Raw genomic sequence first — 12,251 nt, 5'->3', positions numbered from 1 at the left:
TATTTTGTATAAAAATTTAAAAAAATTATAATGTTGAGATTAAACAATTTCTAAATCAACCAGTCTAAGAGGACCAAAGGGGTCTAGACTTCATTCATATCTCTATAGTCTAAAGTATTGGAGTAGGGACTAATTGATCTTACTTTTTGTTGGTATTTGGGCTCAATAGTTCTCTAGGCGACTCTCTTATACCAAGAACAGTAGACCTATGGAAAAGCCAGCTGCCTAAAGTATATCATGCCAATCTAGTAAAAAACAACATTAATATGTAAGTCTACTGATCATCGAGCAGAATATGTCCACAAAGGTGCTAGCTTCACTCTTTTTTCGCAACATTTTACCTTTATTGACCATTCATGAAGGAGTCGTTTTGGACAAAGATTACATTATTGCATGTCCTAATTCACATGGCCGCTAGGGGTTTTGATCGTTCTGTCAATACCAAACACATCAATTCATTTGGTTTCCCAATCGCTATCGACTGCCATCCATGCATGCATGACCTTGCTGTGGAGGATAGATATGATCTTCGATTCTTCGGTTATCGAGCCTCAGAAGCGAGGCTAAAACTTTCATTATCATGTGGATGTATGCTATAAATGAGACTGCACGAATGCCACAAAGCAAAGCAACATGACACTAGAATGCCAGAAAGCATGAAACATTAAAACTCTCAGGAGGGGCAGGAAAAAAAGAAAAAAGAAAAAAGTTTCCTCGGCAAGTCTGCAGCATTAATCATCTAGATTTATTGCATAAAAATTCCATGAATCCTGCTGTCACCTAATGACTTTACGTGGACCCTCACCTCAACTTTTTCGTGCAAACTTCTCGAGCTACTCAAAGCTCTGCAAATTCATGCATGAAACCACTGGGCCGATTGAAAGCAAGTGCGTCAAAAAATAGCGTTACTCTCACAAGTCACTTTCCCATGCAACAGTAGTCCGGGTCAGAGACAGACAGATCTGACGGCTGCAGGCATGAGACATGAAATTCAATGAAAGCAGATCTTGACACGTGTAAAAGACGTTGAAAGAGAATGAATGATAAGGTAATGATGAATAAATAATTTGACATTCTACGTCTGTGACTCTCTCTCTCTGTCTGTTTGTGTGACAGTACTACTGCTGCATGTAGCTATATATAAATTATTAATTTTAGTCTCGCACTGAGTGAAGCTGCACTACACTAAGGCCCTATAATCGGTTGAATAATTTGACCCCTTTTTTTTAATTTGTCTCATCTTCTTTTTTATTTTTTAACAAAATTAACTTTAAAAAATATGAGAATGCTGCACATATCTATAAATTATGAGTAATGCTATATACAGTCATTTTTGCATATTTTCTGTGCACTTCACTGATATGATTGGCTGGATTAATTTTTTTTTAATACATAACCAATCATATCACTGGAGTGCACAAAGGAGTCCGCAAAAATGACTGCACATAGAATTTTCCATAAATTATACAATATAAAATTTATAAATTGATGTAATTTATAGAATTTATTATATCTATTTTATAATAAAAATAACTTTACAATCTGACGTATCACATCAAATCACGTCAATTTGTAGATTTACTTTTGTTTAATATTTTTGTGACTAAATTATTTTCCTTCAAATATTTTGTACATTTTTTTTATAATAAAAAAGTAGTAGATCTTACTTAAAAAAAAAAAGAAGGAAAAAAAGAAGAAGAGTTTTTCATACTTTTTGGTAGTATGATCAACTTCTTTATAAAAGGGATGCATAGTAAGACTTACATTTGAGATATAAAAAACATGAGTGGATGTACTTTTGATTTTGCTATAGCTGTACATAAGTAGTCCAATATTTGTTACTACATTGATATGGTAATTAACATTAATCCCACATTGATTAATAATTATTAGGAAGTTCACTCTCGATTATTTTATAAATCATGTGGAAATGCTAATTATTAAACAACACGTACGCTACAAAAAGTCATGTAGCAAATTGACCAATGCAGTCTTTTAGAAGAGCTAGCATGGTTTGTCATAATCAACACTACTATATATATGTGTCGTCTTGGCTATTCCATCATTTTTTTAATATAATTCAGCCTTTGTTCTTTCGTTACACAAACCAATGCACCGCTCTTCTCCTGTTATACATTGATGACTGCATACAGCATCATTCTCAGTACTAGAGAGGATCTTACTGGTATCAGCAATTTGATTTGAAGCAACTCTGCACTCTCAAAATGAACTGTTGTTGGCCTAAAAATCCCCTACCCTCTTCCGCTAATCCTCGGATATGCTTAATTTCACGTGCCTAGCTGACAAATGGTATTAAGATTATCACCGACACACCAATATATATATTGAGTTTAAGGATCCATGATCAGTAGTGGTAGTACTAATCCTGATCTCGATGGCGAATTCCCATGTCATCAATGGTCCAACTTTGCGAAGTGATCTTATCTTAATTTGATGCAGACATTTAACCAAAGCCTAGTTAAAAAGAAAACAGGAAGAGAATATACCAGGAACCTTAATTTAGAATGCGCGACACGCATCCTGAAAATTAGTCTTTTTGTGATCGAGCTAGCTAGAGTATTAGTCATGAATACCCATTTAAAGATTCTGAAGTACTTTAACTTGATTTTGGGTATATCCACGTAAGAAAAAAACACTAAACTAACAAAGTTGGTGGAAGAAAAGCATACATCTTTATCAACAATTGGCTAGTACTATATATCAGATCAGTAGATAATTTTTCTTCAATTTGCATAATATTAGAAAGCTCATCATTTCTGCAAACTTACTTTTGTTTCTGCAAGTTTTGAGGTATATATATATATTAACCCTTTTGAAGATTGATACTAAATAGACGAGAAGGTAACCATCAGTACTCGTGATAAGTACTCAATGAAACGTACTAGGCCAGGGTTCATTTCAGGATGATTCCTGCATGCGCACCGTTCATATTGAAGACGATTTTGTACCTTAATCTTGAGTGTTTCTGTTCAAATTGATATGCACTTTACCAATTATATATCTTGTAGCATAGTACGTACCATCCACAGAAATCCGTGGACATAAACTAATTAGGACCACAATAGCGGTCACTACAAGAAATGTAGGTTTTTCTCATGAATTTTTTTCCCAAGATAAACATCCGTGGCAAATACTTACTTTATGACACTAAACCTGCTCGTGGGAAAAAATATACTATTTTGCCACTGAAATCATGTCCACGAGTAATAATTTGTGAAAAATACTTTATGTTAAAAATAACCTAAAGTGAAAAGAGTGAGGAAAGGTGTACTGATTAGTTTGACTCACTCCCACAATCACTTTGACTGGCCGGTTAGAATGATATTGCTCTCTCCCCCGACCCTTTCTCCAGACACCGTATTCCCCCACCCCCCAAATCGAGAACTCTCTCTCTCTCTCTCTCTCTCTCTCTCTCTCTCTCTCTCTCTCTCTCTCTCTCTCTCTCTCTCTCTCTCTCTCTCTCTCTCTCCGGCCACCACAAACGCCGCGGCACACCCAATACGACGCCACTCAGATCTCTCCCTCTCCCTCTCTCAGATCTCTCTCCTTTCCATTCTCTTCTCTGTTTCTCTCTCTAGAATAGCACTCTGCCGCCTTTCCTCCACGGCACGTCCCCATTGTTGCCCATAGCTCCTCCGCGTCCTTTTCTCACTTTCCCCTATGCCGATCAACCCGCACTCACCCCCACTGCTCCTCATTCTCCAGATCGTCCACGGTCCATCAGCCATTACGATCCCCTGCCGCTTCCAGGTATAGAAAGATATATATATATATATATATATATATATATATATATATATATATATATTGTATGATCTATATTTTCATTTATTTTTCTTTAGTTCTAGTTCTTAAATTTCAGACAGAAATCTTAATCTCCATAAATCTATAAGGCTTGCATTCGAAATACCGTGTAAAGTTAGATGCTTTTCTTGATATGTATAATTGGGGGAATAGCATTTAAGAGGTTAATTGTAGCTAAGAAATTAAAATTACTATTTGTATCTTAGTATTTTTGTTTTATTTTTGTTGTTGTTGTCATATATATCATTATCGGCTAGCTAGTTATAATATTACTATCTAAAAGCTGTTGATTGGTGCTATCCATGAACTGGTATACAATCCTTTTCAATGTGCTAGCTTTTGTTAGTAATTTGCCTTTCATTTGGAAATCTTTGCTAAGAACTGTAGTTAACAGGTAATATATAGACTAACGACAAAGCTTGCCAATTTGGCCAGTTATATGTACTCACAAGTAAATAGCTAGCCTTCTTATTAACGACATACGTATTGTGTTTGGTAATAAACTCACTGCACACTCTCTGTACTTGGGCTATTGCTGTTAGTTATAATGGCCAAAATTTACATGAGTTTCTTATTTCTTTTGATCCTACGTAATATAGGACATTCTTTGTACTGAACATGGCATTTTGGAAATTCTTTTGAATATACCTTCTTACTTTTCTCCAAAAAATAAAAAAAAAATAAACTCACTGCACACTGAGTGGCATGCGAATTGAGCTAACAGCTAGTTTACTGCAATCGTTTACAATTCTCTAAGTTCAGATATTCCACACTGTGAGACAGAGGGTAACATTTTGAGATTGGTCAGATATTTTGCTCCCCTATGATTTGTAAAATGTAGTATGGAAGCAATAATATTGGCTATAGCAATATTATTGATTATAATCTAATCCCAATTTGCTGGGACTCAAATAATTCAACATTGAGAAGAGTCACATGACATTAAAAATCTCATATTGAATTTTTTTAATGTCATGTGATGTGTATGATGTCTTTGTGAAAGGGTATATATGATCTATTAAGTAGAAAGTTTTGGATTAAGGGGGTCTTTTGGGATTCTATGAAGGTAGTCCTGATTTAAATTCTCATTAACTTTTTTAAAACGTAATAATTATTCATTTTCCTCTTCTGAAGTAATTTTCTGGGGTTAGTTTTCTTTTTGTTCCTGGAAGTTGTAGGTATTTCCTGGTGTATATGCCAAGTACTGGTGTATACACCAGCAGGACTTGGGCTAATGCATAATAGTTGTTAGTTTTCAGAAAATTAGACATCCACCATTACATAAGCATTAGTTTTGTTGCCCAAAGTACTCAAGAAGAAATCCCTAAGATCTCGTAAAGAGCTTTTAAACTATAAGATTCATCTCCCATTTGCATAGATCCATATACACGTATATGCAAGCCTCTTAATGGAAGTAGAAACTAAACAAACTTAATAACCCAAAATCATTAATGTCGGTAGAGGTTCATAACAATAAACATAAAATCAGGAAAGGGCTTATATTTTGTGAAAAACGTTAAAAGTTTCTTTTGCGACCCTTTATGTGCTTTTAAAAGTTTTAATATAGTTATTTTAAAAACTTTGTGAAATTATAAAACTAAAATCACTTTTACTTGTTTCCATTCATTTAGCTATAGGACTCTTCAAAACGGCGCATGTTACCAACATAACACCATAAAATATTTTGAAGGGAAAATACATGTAGAAGTGATCCCATAATTTGCATTATATTTTCTATTTATTTGTAGATTTTAGAATCCTTGATCTGCTCTGTTGTCTGGGTTGTTTTCTATTTTTGGGTTGTTTTTTTTCTCCGGATGATCCCCTTTTGCTGAGAAAAGGTTGCCCCTCTTCTCTCCCATTCGCCCATATCTCGCCCAAATCACGAAAACCTTTGGTTTCTATTGTTCTTTTTTGTAATATTTTGGTCACATGCTTGATTTTTGCTAGGATTAAGTCAAGAGCCCTGCTGTGTGAAAAATTATCTCTGTTTTTTTAGGATCACTTTGTTAATTTTACTGCTGCAGAATATTTATGGTTTCTTTTTTGGTTCAATTGTGGTAAAATATTTTCCAGCTGAATAGGTTTACTAATGAGCATATGATAGGCCTGAATGGTGGAGTATTACATAGGACTATCGAAGTAGAAGAGCTTAAGGTAACAACAAAAGAATGGATACTAGGGTTCAGAGTTTAATTTTGGTAGAAGTTCCTGTTGTGTATGCTTTGTGTCTTCTGTTTTGGAGCTTATGAAGGGTTCTTGTTGTGATTCCAATTATAAGGATGTGAACATCTTAACACTGTAATATTACCCAACAAACATGCAGAAAATAAACACATAAGTGAAGAGAAAACAGAAGGTTAAACCTTTTCAAAATGTAGTTTTTGTTTTTTGTAATTCCTTGTTTTGGACAGATTTGGAAATAGAATGCTAGCTACTGCTTTGGTGGCTTATAACGAAATTGTGGTACCTTTATAGGTGGTGTATGAGGTGATGTATGACCTTGTATGATTAGTTCTTGAAGGTGGTCAGATTTTGAGATGAAGAACAGAAATGGGCTTATTTGCAGTTACTGTTCGTTGGTTTGGGGTATTTATTTGGGTGTTTATATGGGTTTAAAACATGAGTAGATGGCCTATAATTAGAAGCATAATTCATGCACACACATAGGATTTTTTCAACCATGTTTGGATTTTTGATATATGTGGAATTGGAGATGTAAGGGCCCATGGATATGTTGGGTTTTATTGTTGGGTTCTTGCTTTTTATATGGTAATTTGATCTGATTTTGGTATTATATTGATGTGGGCATTCAGAATTTGTGTATTGTGAAGATGAAATGTTTTGCCATGTGGTTATTTTTAATGTGTTCTTTTCTTTTTTAATGGTCTAACTTTGTTTTCTAAACTTAATAATTTATTCTTGTCCTGTTTTGTTACATTTTCTGCACTGTCTGTCCTATTTTCTTACATTCATCTTTAAGCTATTAGTAAATAGCTGTAGTTTAGCAAAAATATGATGACCAAGTGGATCTTGCAATTGATGGTTTTCATTATAATATTGATTTTACTTTGTTGATTTTTTCTAAGTTGAATTTATCCTATAACTTGAATTGGCAAGTGAAGAACCAACCTGTTTGAGTTTGTTTTTCAAGAGGTTATTACCTATTTAAACTGTTTATGTTTGATGAATAATAGACAGGCGTGTAGAAAAAATATTCTACACGCCTGTCTTGGCCAATTCTTGATGTTTTAGCATCTAAGCATGATTTCCCCAGCTGTTTTTCATGTTGAATAGTTGGGGAAAAGGCTTACTTGAAAGCACGTGTATGTTGTTGTAAGTTAGACTTACATGGAGCCATTAAACAACAAAGACTGATGGTGTCTCATTTTTAATTATACACAGCGCAAGTGTGTTATCTTGTAGAAATAACAAGATTGTGTTATTTCTTTATCTTTACATACTTTTTTATGCTATGAACCTTGTGAGCTCTAAAGTCCTCTTAGAGTAATAATAATTAATACGCTTCATTTTTCTTTGTAGGAAGAGTTACACCTGAGCACCGGTGTGTAATTTTTAGCTTTTACATGATGTTCTCTTGATCTTCTTAGTGGAAAACATATACCCGACGCACATGTAAGTCTTCAACTGCAGTTGTTTGTGTTCAATATTTTGACCAATATATTAGAGATATCATCTGCAGTAGTTTGTCTTTGTGTGTTTGTATGCAATTGGTCGGCAAAACAAATATTGGATTTGTAGAATAAAATAAATCCAATACACAAAAGTCATTGTATAATATAGTGGTTGTGGATCAAAGTGGACGCAGTGGGAAGTCTCCATGTTTGTCATTGGCCATGTTTTATTCATGTTTACTACTAAATGTCAATATATACTTAACTCCACACTTGATTCAACTTTCAATAAAGTTACAACTATGAATGTATCCTAAATTATGAAATTAATTTAGTAGACTATTTATTGCCCTGATGAAAGGAATTAATTAAGATGGCTTTGTCTGTCTATCACGAGTCACTTTTCAATATTGTGTGGTTGACTTGAACTAATAATTCCCCTTATTGTCACAAAGGTATTACGATCGACGATGCATATTATATATATATATATTCTCAAAGTTCTTGTCACATGTATCACTTCTAACATTAAATCTAAAATCTAACCTAAGATGTTAGATCAGCTGATTTAATTACTTCATGCATTTAGCTAAATTGATAGGAAAAAACAACTTCCTTATAGAGAAATAATGTGATCTAATCAAGTTTTCATATCAGGTTTTGTATTTGAGGCCTTAATTTGGGTACGTACTATGACTACAGTATGTATATATATATATATATATATATATTTATAGGCCATGGCCAATAATATCATGTATAATGTAGAGTTTTTGGCGGACTTGGTAAATATTTTACCAACTACGAATTAATATGTGATCACCATGCATTCTTTTTTGACTTATCCTCGGATAATAAGATTGTGGAGAGGGAGAAACACGGAATCTATCTAGCCTTGAGCCACCTCTACGATTAGAGTTACATATATCCTCCCCCTCCCCTCCTCTCTCCCCAACCAAAGGTAGATCTACCAACTCCTATACTTAAAAAGATATAAGCTGGTCGAAATATCCTCCATTACTAATGACATGAAAGAATTACCCTCCATCTCACTAGAAACCTATGCTAACATCAACTATGACCTATGACCTATAGGCACCTCCCTTCAATATCATTGACCTAACACATGTATCGGATCCTTACATGTACATAACCATTCAACTCCATTTAAATAGTTCTATCCCTTCGATACCTTTGTGATTTCCTACATCTCCTTTCGCAATAAACAATTACAAACTTTCATACAGTCCTTGATCTACCATTTATACTACTCATATGCCTTGCTTAACTTGTATAGTTCCCTGCGACCTGACCATATGGATAAGGCTTGGATGCATATTGGAGATAGAATGTATTCTAACGATTACGCATCAGGCGTTAAACAATTCATGGATATGGCGAAGGCCCATGCATCGGGTAGAGACTGCATTAGGTGTCCATGTAAGAGATGCCGAAATCGAACTTTCCATCCTTTTTCAGTGGTTGAGGATCACTTGTTCAAAGTAGGGATAGATCCATCTTATACGGAATGGATCTTCCATGGCGAGGAGGAAACTTTGCCAGACACCACATCTTCTGACGAAGATGGTGATGCTGCCTATAACGACAATGACTACATTGATGATGTCGACGAGATGTTAGATGATATCCGTGTGGGATCCTTTATGGACAATTCTGGTATAACAGAATTTTTTTTCAGACGGGGGTCAAAACCGACACTCCTCTTCTCCTCCTTTACACCTTAACTTCGTCCAGTTGCTAGACGATGCAAGACAACCACTTTATCCTAGTTGCACAGAGTTCTCGAAGTTATTATTCATAGTCAAGTTGCTTCACATAAAGACAGTTGGTGGTTGGACTGTGAAGTCGTTCGACATGGTTATAAAGCTTCTGCAAGCTGCCTTTCCTCATGCTTTATTCCCTGACTCATATAACGAGGCTCGCCGCTTACAGCGTGGTTTGGGGTTTACTTACACAAAGATACATGTATGCCCAAATGATTGTGCCTTGTTTTGGAAGGATAATGCCGATAAAGATGCATGCCCTAAATGTAATGCATCTAGGTGGGCCTCAAGCACAACTAACCAAAAGAGGCTATCCCAAAAAGTCCTCCGGTATTTTCCTCTGAAGCCGCGGTTGCAAAGGTTGTTTATTTCTCGGAAGACTGCCCAAGCTATGAGATGGCATGTAGAAGAGCGTGTTGACGAGCCCAACTTCATGAGACATCCTGCTGATTCTAGGGTATGGAAAGACTTCGATAACAAATATGAGGCATTTTCCCAAGATCCTCGTAATGTCAGACTTGCTCTAGCAAGTGATGGGTTTAACCCTTTAAATAACATGAGCAAACTGTACAGTATTTGGCCAGTTTTGCTTGTGCCGTACAACTTGCCTCCTTGGTCATGCATGAAAGATCTATACTTGATGATGTCGTTGTTAATTCCTGGACCAAAGGCACCGGGAAATGATATTGACGTGTTCTTGCGTCCACTAATAGATGAGTTGAGAGAATTATGGGAAGATGGAATTCAAACATATGATGCATACAAAGGCGAAATGTTCCTATTGAGGGCAGCGTTGCTCTGGACAATCAATGACTTTCCTGCATACGCAAATCTTTCAGGCTGGAGTACAAAGGGTAAGATGACATGTCCGACATGTAACTTTGAAACAGATGCATTATGGTTGAAGCATGGCCGAAAACATGCTTATATGGGTCATCGTCGGTGGTTGGGCATAGAGCACAATTGGAGGAAGAAAAAAAATGCTTTTAATGGAAAGGATGAACGCCGTCTCCAACCTAAAACCATTGCGGGACAGGCTTTAATGGATCAATTACATGAGGTCTCCAACATCCAGTATGGTAAATCAACAAAGAAGCGGAAACGTATCCCGAATGAACTTAATTGGACTAAAAAATGTATCTTCTTTGAGCTTCCTTATTGGTTAGACTTGGGATTGCGGCATAACTTAGATGTCATGCACATTGAGAAAAACATCTGTGATAACGTTTTGGGAACCCTGATGAATATTGAAGGCAAAAGTAAGGACACTGTCAATGCGCGTAGGGACTTGGAAGATCTTGGACTAAGGAAAGAATTACATTTACAGCATCATGGTAATCATACTTATATGAGTCTTGCATGTTACATGTTAAATGGAACTGAGCAAAGAAGTTTTTGTGCACGTATGGCAGAAGTCAAATTTCCTGATGGTTTTGCCTCAAATATTGCCCGGTGTGTCAACGTTAATGAAGGAAAAATCATGGGAATGAAGAGCCATGATTGTCATATCTTTATGCAATATTTGTTGCCGGTTATTATTGGTGGGTACCTACGACCAGATATTAGGGGAGCTTTAATAGAGTTATACTCATTTTTCAAAGAATTATGCTCACGAACACTAGACACAAAGGTGAAGAGCCATGATTGTCATATCTTTATGCAATATTTGTTGTCGGTTATTATTGGTGGGTACCTACGACCAGATATTAGGGGAGCTTTAATAGAGTTATGCTCATTTTTCAAAGAATTATGCTCACGAACACTAGACACAAGGGTGTTGGAAAGACTTCAAGCTAATATCCCCGTCATTCTTTGCAAATTGGAAATGATATTTCCATCGGCATTTTTTGATATCATGGTGCACCTTGCTATTCATCTCCTAGATGAGGCATTGCTAGCAGGGCCTGTTCAGTACAGGTGGATGTACCATTTCGAGAGGTATTTGGATAAATTCAAGCGGTATGTCCGCAACAGAGCTCGTCCAGAAGGCTCAATTGCTGAGGCATATGTTCATGTCGAATGTTTGACATTTTGCTCTATGTACCTTAATGATATCGAGACTAGACATAACTGAGAGGACCGAAACAGTGACACAGTTGGGCAAACCTCCCGAGAGTCAAGTTTATTGGTTTTCTCCCAAAAGGTGCGCCCATTAGGGGCAGCAAGAGTGGAAAAATTACCAGACGCACTGTTGGCCAAGGCCGAGTGGTACGTTCTTAATAATTGCGCAGAGATTGAAGACTATATAGAGTAAGTGCACGATCTATCCACAATTCAGCATTTTATTTGTCTTATATTGTAAGTGGATAACTTATTTTATTGGCGGATTTGGTTTTCGTAGTGAGCACTATAACAAGATGAAAGAAGAGGACCTTAGCAACATTTAGCAAAGGCACCAAAGTCAATTCCCAATGTGGTTTAGAACACGCGTAACATTCACTATCTTTTCATTTACAAACATTTCCCGTTATTTAACCTTCGAATTGACTTCCTTACTGTTTTTTTTTCAATCAAATATCCATGTTAGATCGCCGAGTTGCATGCTAAGATTCCCCCCGAGGTGACCGATGACATATATGCATTAGCATGTGGTCTAGATCCACTGGTCGCATCATATTCTGGGTGTATAATGAATGGAATTCAGTTTCACACGAAGGAACTCGAGGGGCGTCGCCGCACCCAAAACAGTGGTGTTGTTGTCCATGGCGACCATCAAGGATTGCCAGTGGACTTCTATGGTGTGTTGCAGGACATCATAGAATTACGTTATTTAGGTTGGCGTAAGTGTTTTTTGTTTAAATGTGATTGGTGAGACATTGACGACATGAGAAGGGGGATACACATTGGGGATCACTTAACGAGTGTCAACATGTCTAGGCAATGGTACAAAGATGAGCCTTTCGCTCTAGCATGCCAATCGTTGCAAGTTTTTTACATAAAAGACCCGACTTTGGGGGGCAGTTGGCACGTCGTACACAAGATAACAAATAGGAATGTTTACAATATT

At 36.3% G+C, this 12,251-nt stretch overlaps 1 protein-coding gene across 1 annotated transcript; it reads left to right on the top strand.

Annotated features, from left to right (window-relative positions):
* The first annotated feature begins 8,776 nt into the window (after positions 1-8,776).
* LOC122289358 lies at positions 8,777-11,318 on the top strand. The gene is made up of 2 exons (XM_043096336.1): positions 8,777-9,137; positions 9,283-11,318. Exons 1-2 carry the CDS (start codon positions 8,777-8,779, stop codon positions 11,316-11,318), a joined length of 2,397 nt encoding a protein of 798 aa, XP_042952270.1.
* Positions 11,319-12,251: the final 933 nt, after the last annotated feature.

Source organism: Carya illinoinensis, chromosome 12 (genome assembly GCF_018687715.1).
Source record: "Carya illinoinensis cultivar Pawnee chromosome 12, C.illinoinensisPawnee_v1, whole genome shotgun sequence".
Taxonomy (NCBI): Eukaryota; Viridiplantae; Streptophyta; class Magnoliopsida; order Fagales; family Juglandaceae; genus Carya; species Carya illinoinensis.
This window is presented reverse-complemented; position numbering and strand designations above follow the sequence as displayed.

What these genes read in the sequence shown, in the direction of transcription:
- LOC122289358 (XM_043096336.1), top strand. Translation starts at nt 8,777, where the DNA reads ATGGATAAGGCTTGGATGCATATTGGAGATAGAATGTATTCTAACGAT. An exon ending in ATCCTTTATGGACAATTCTG is followed by an intron (nt 9,138 to 9,282) that starts GTATAACAGAAT and finishes TATTATTCATAG; the next exon opens with TCAAGTTGCTTCACATAAAG.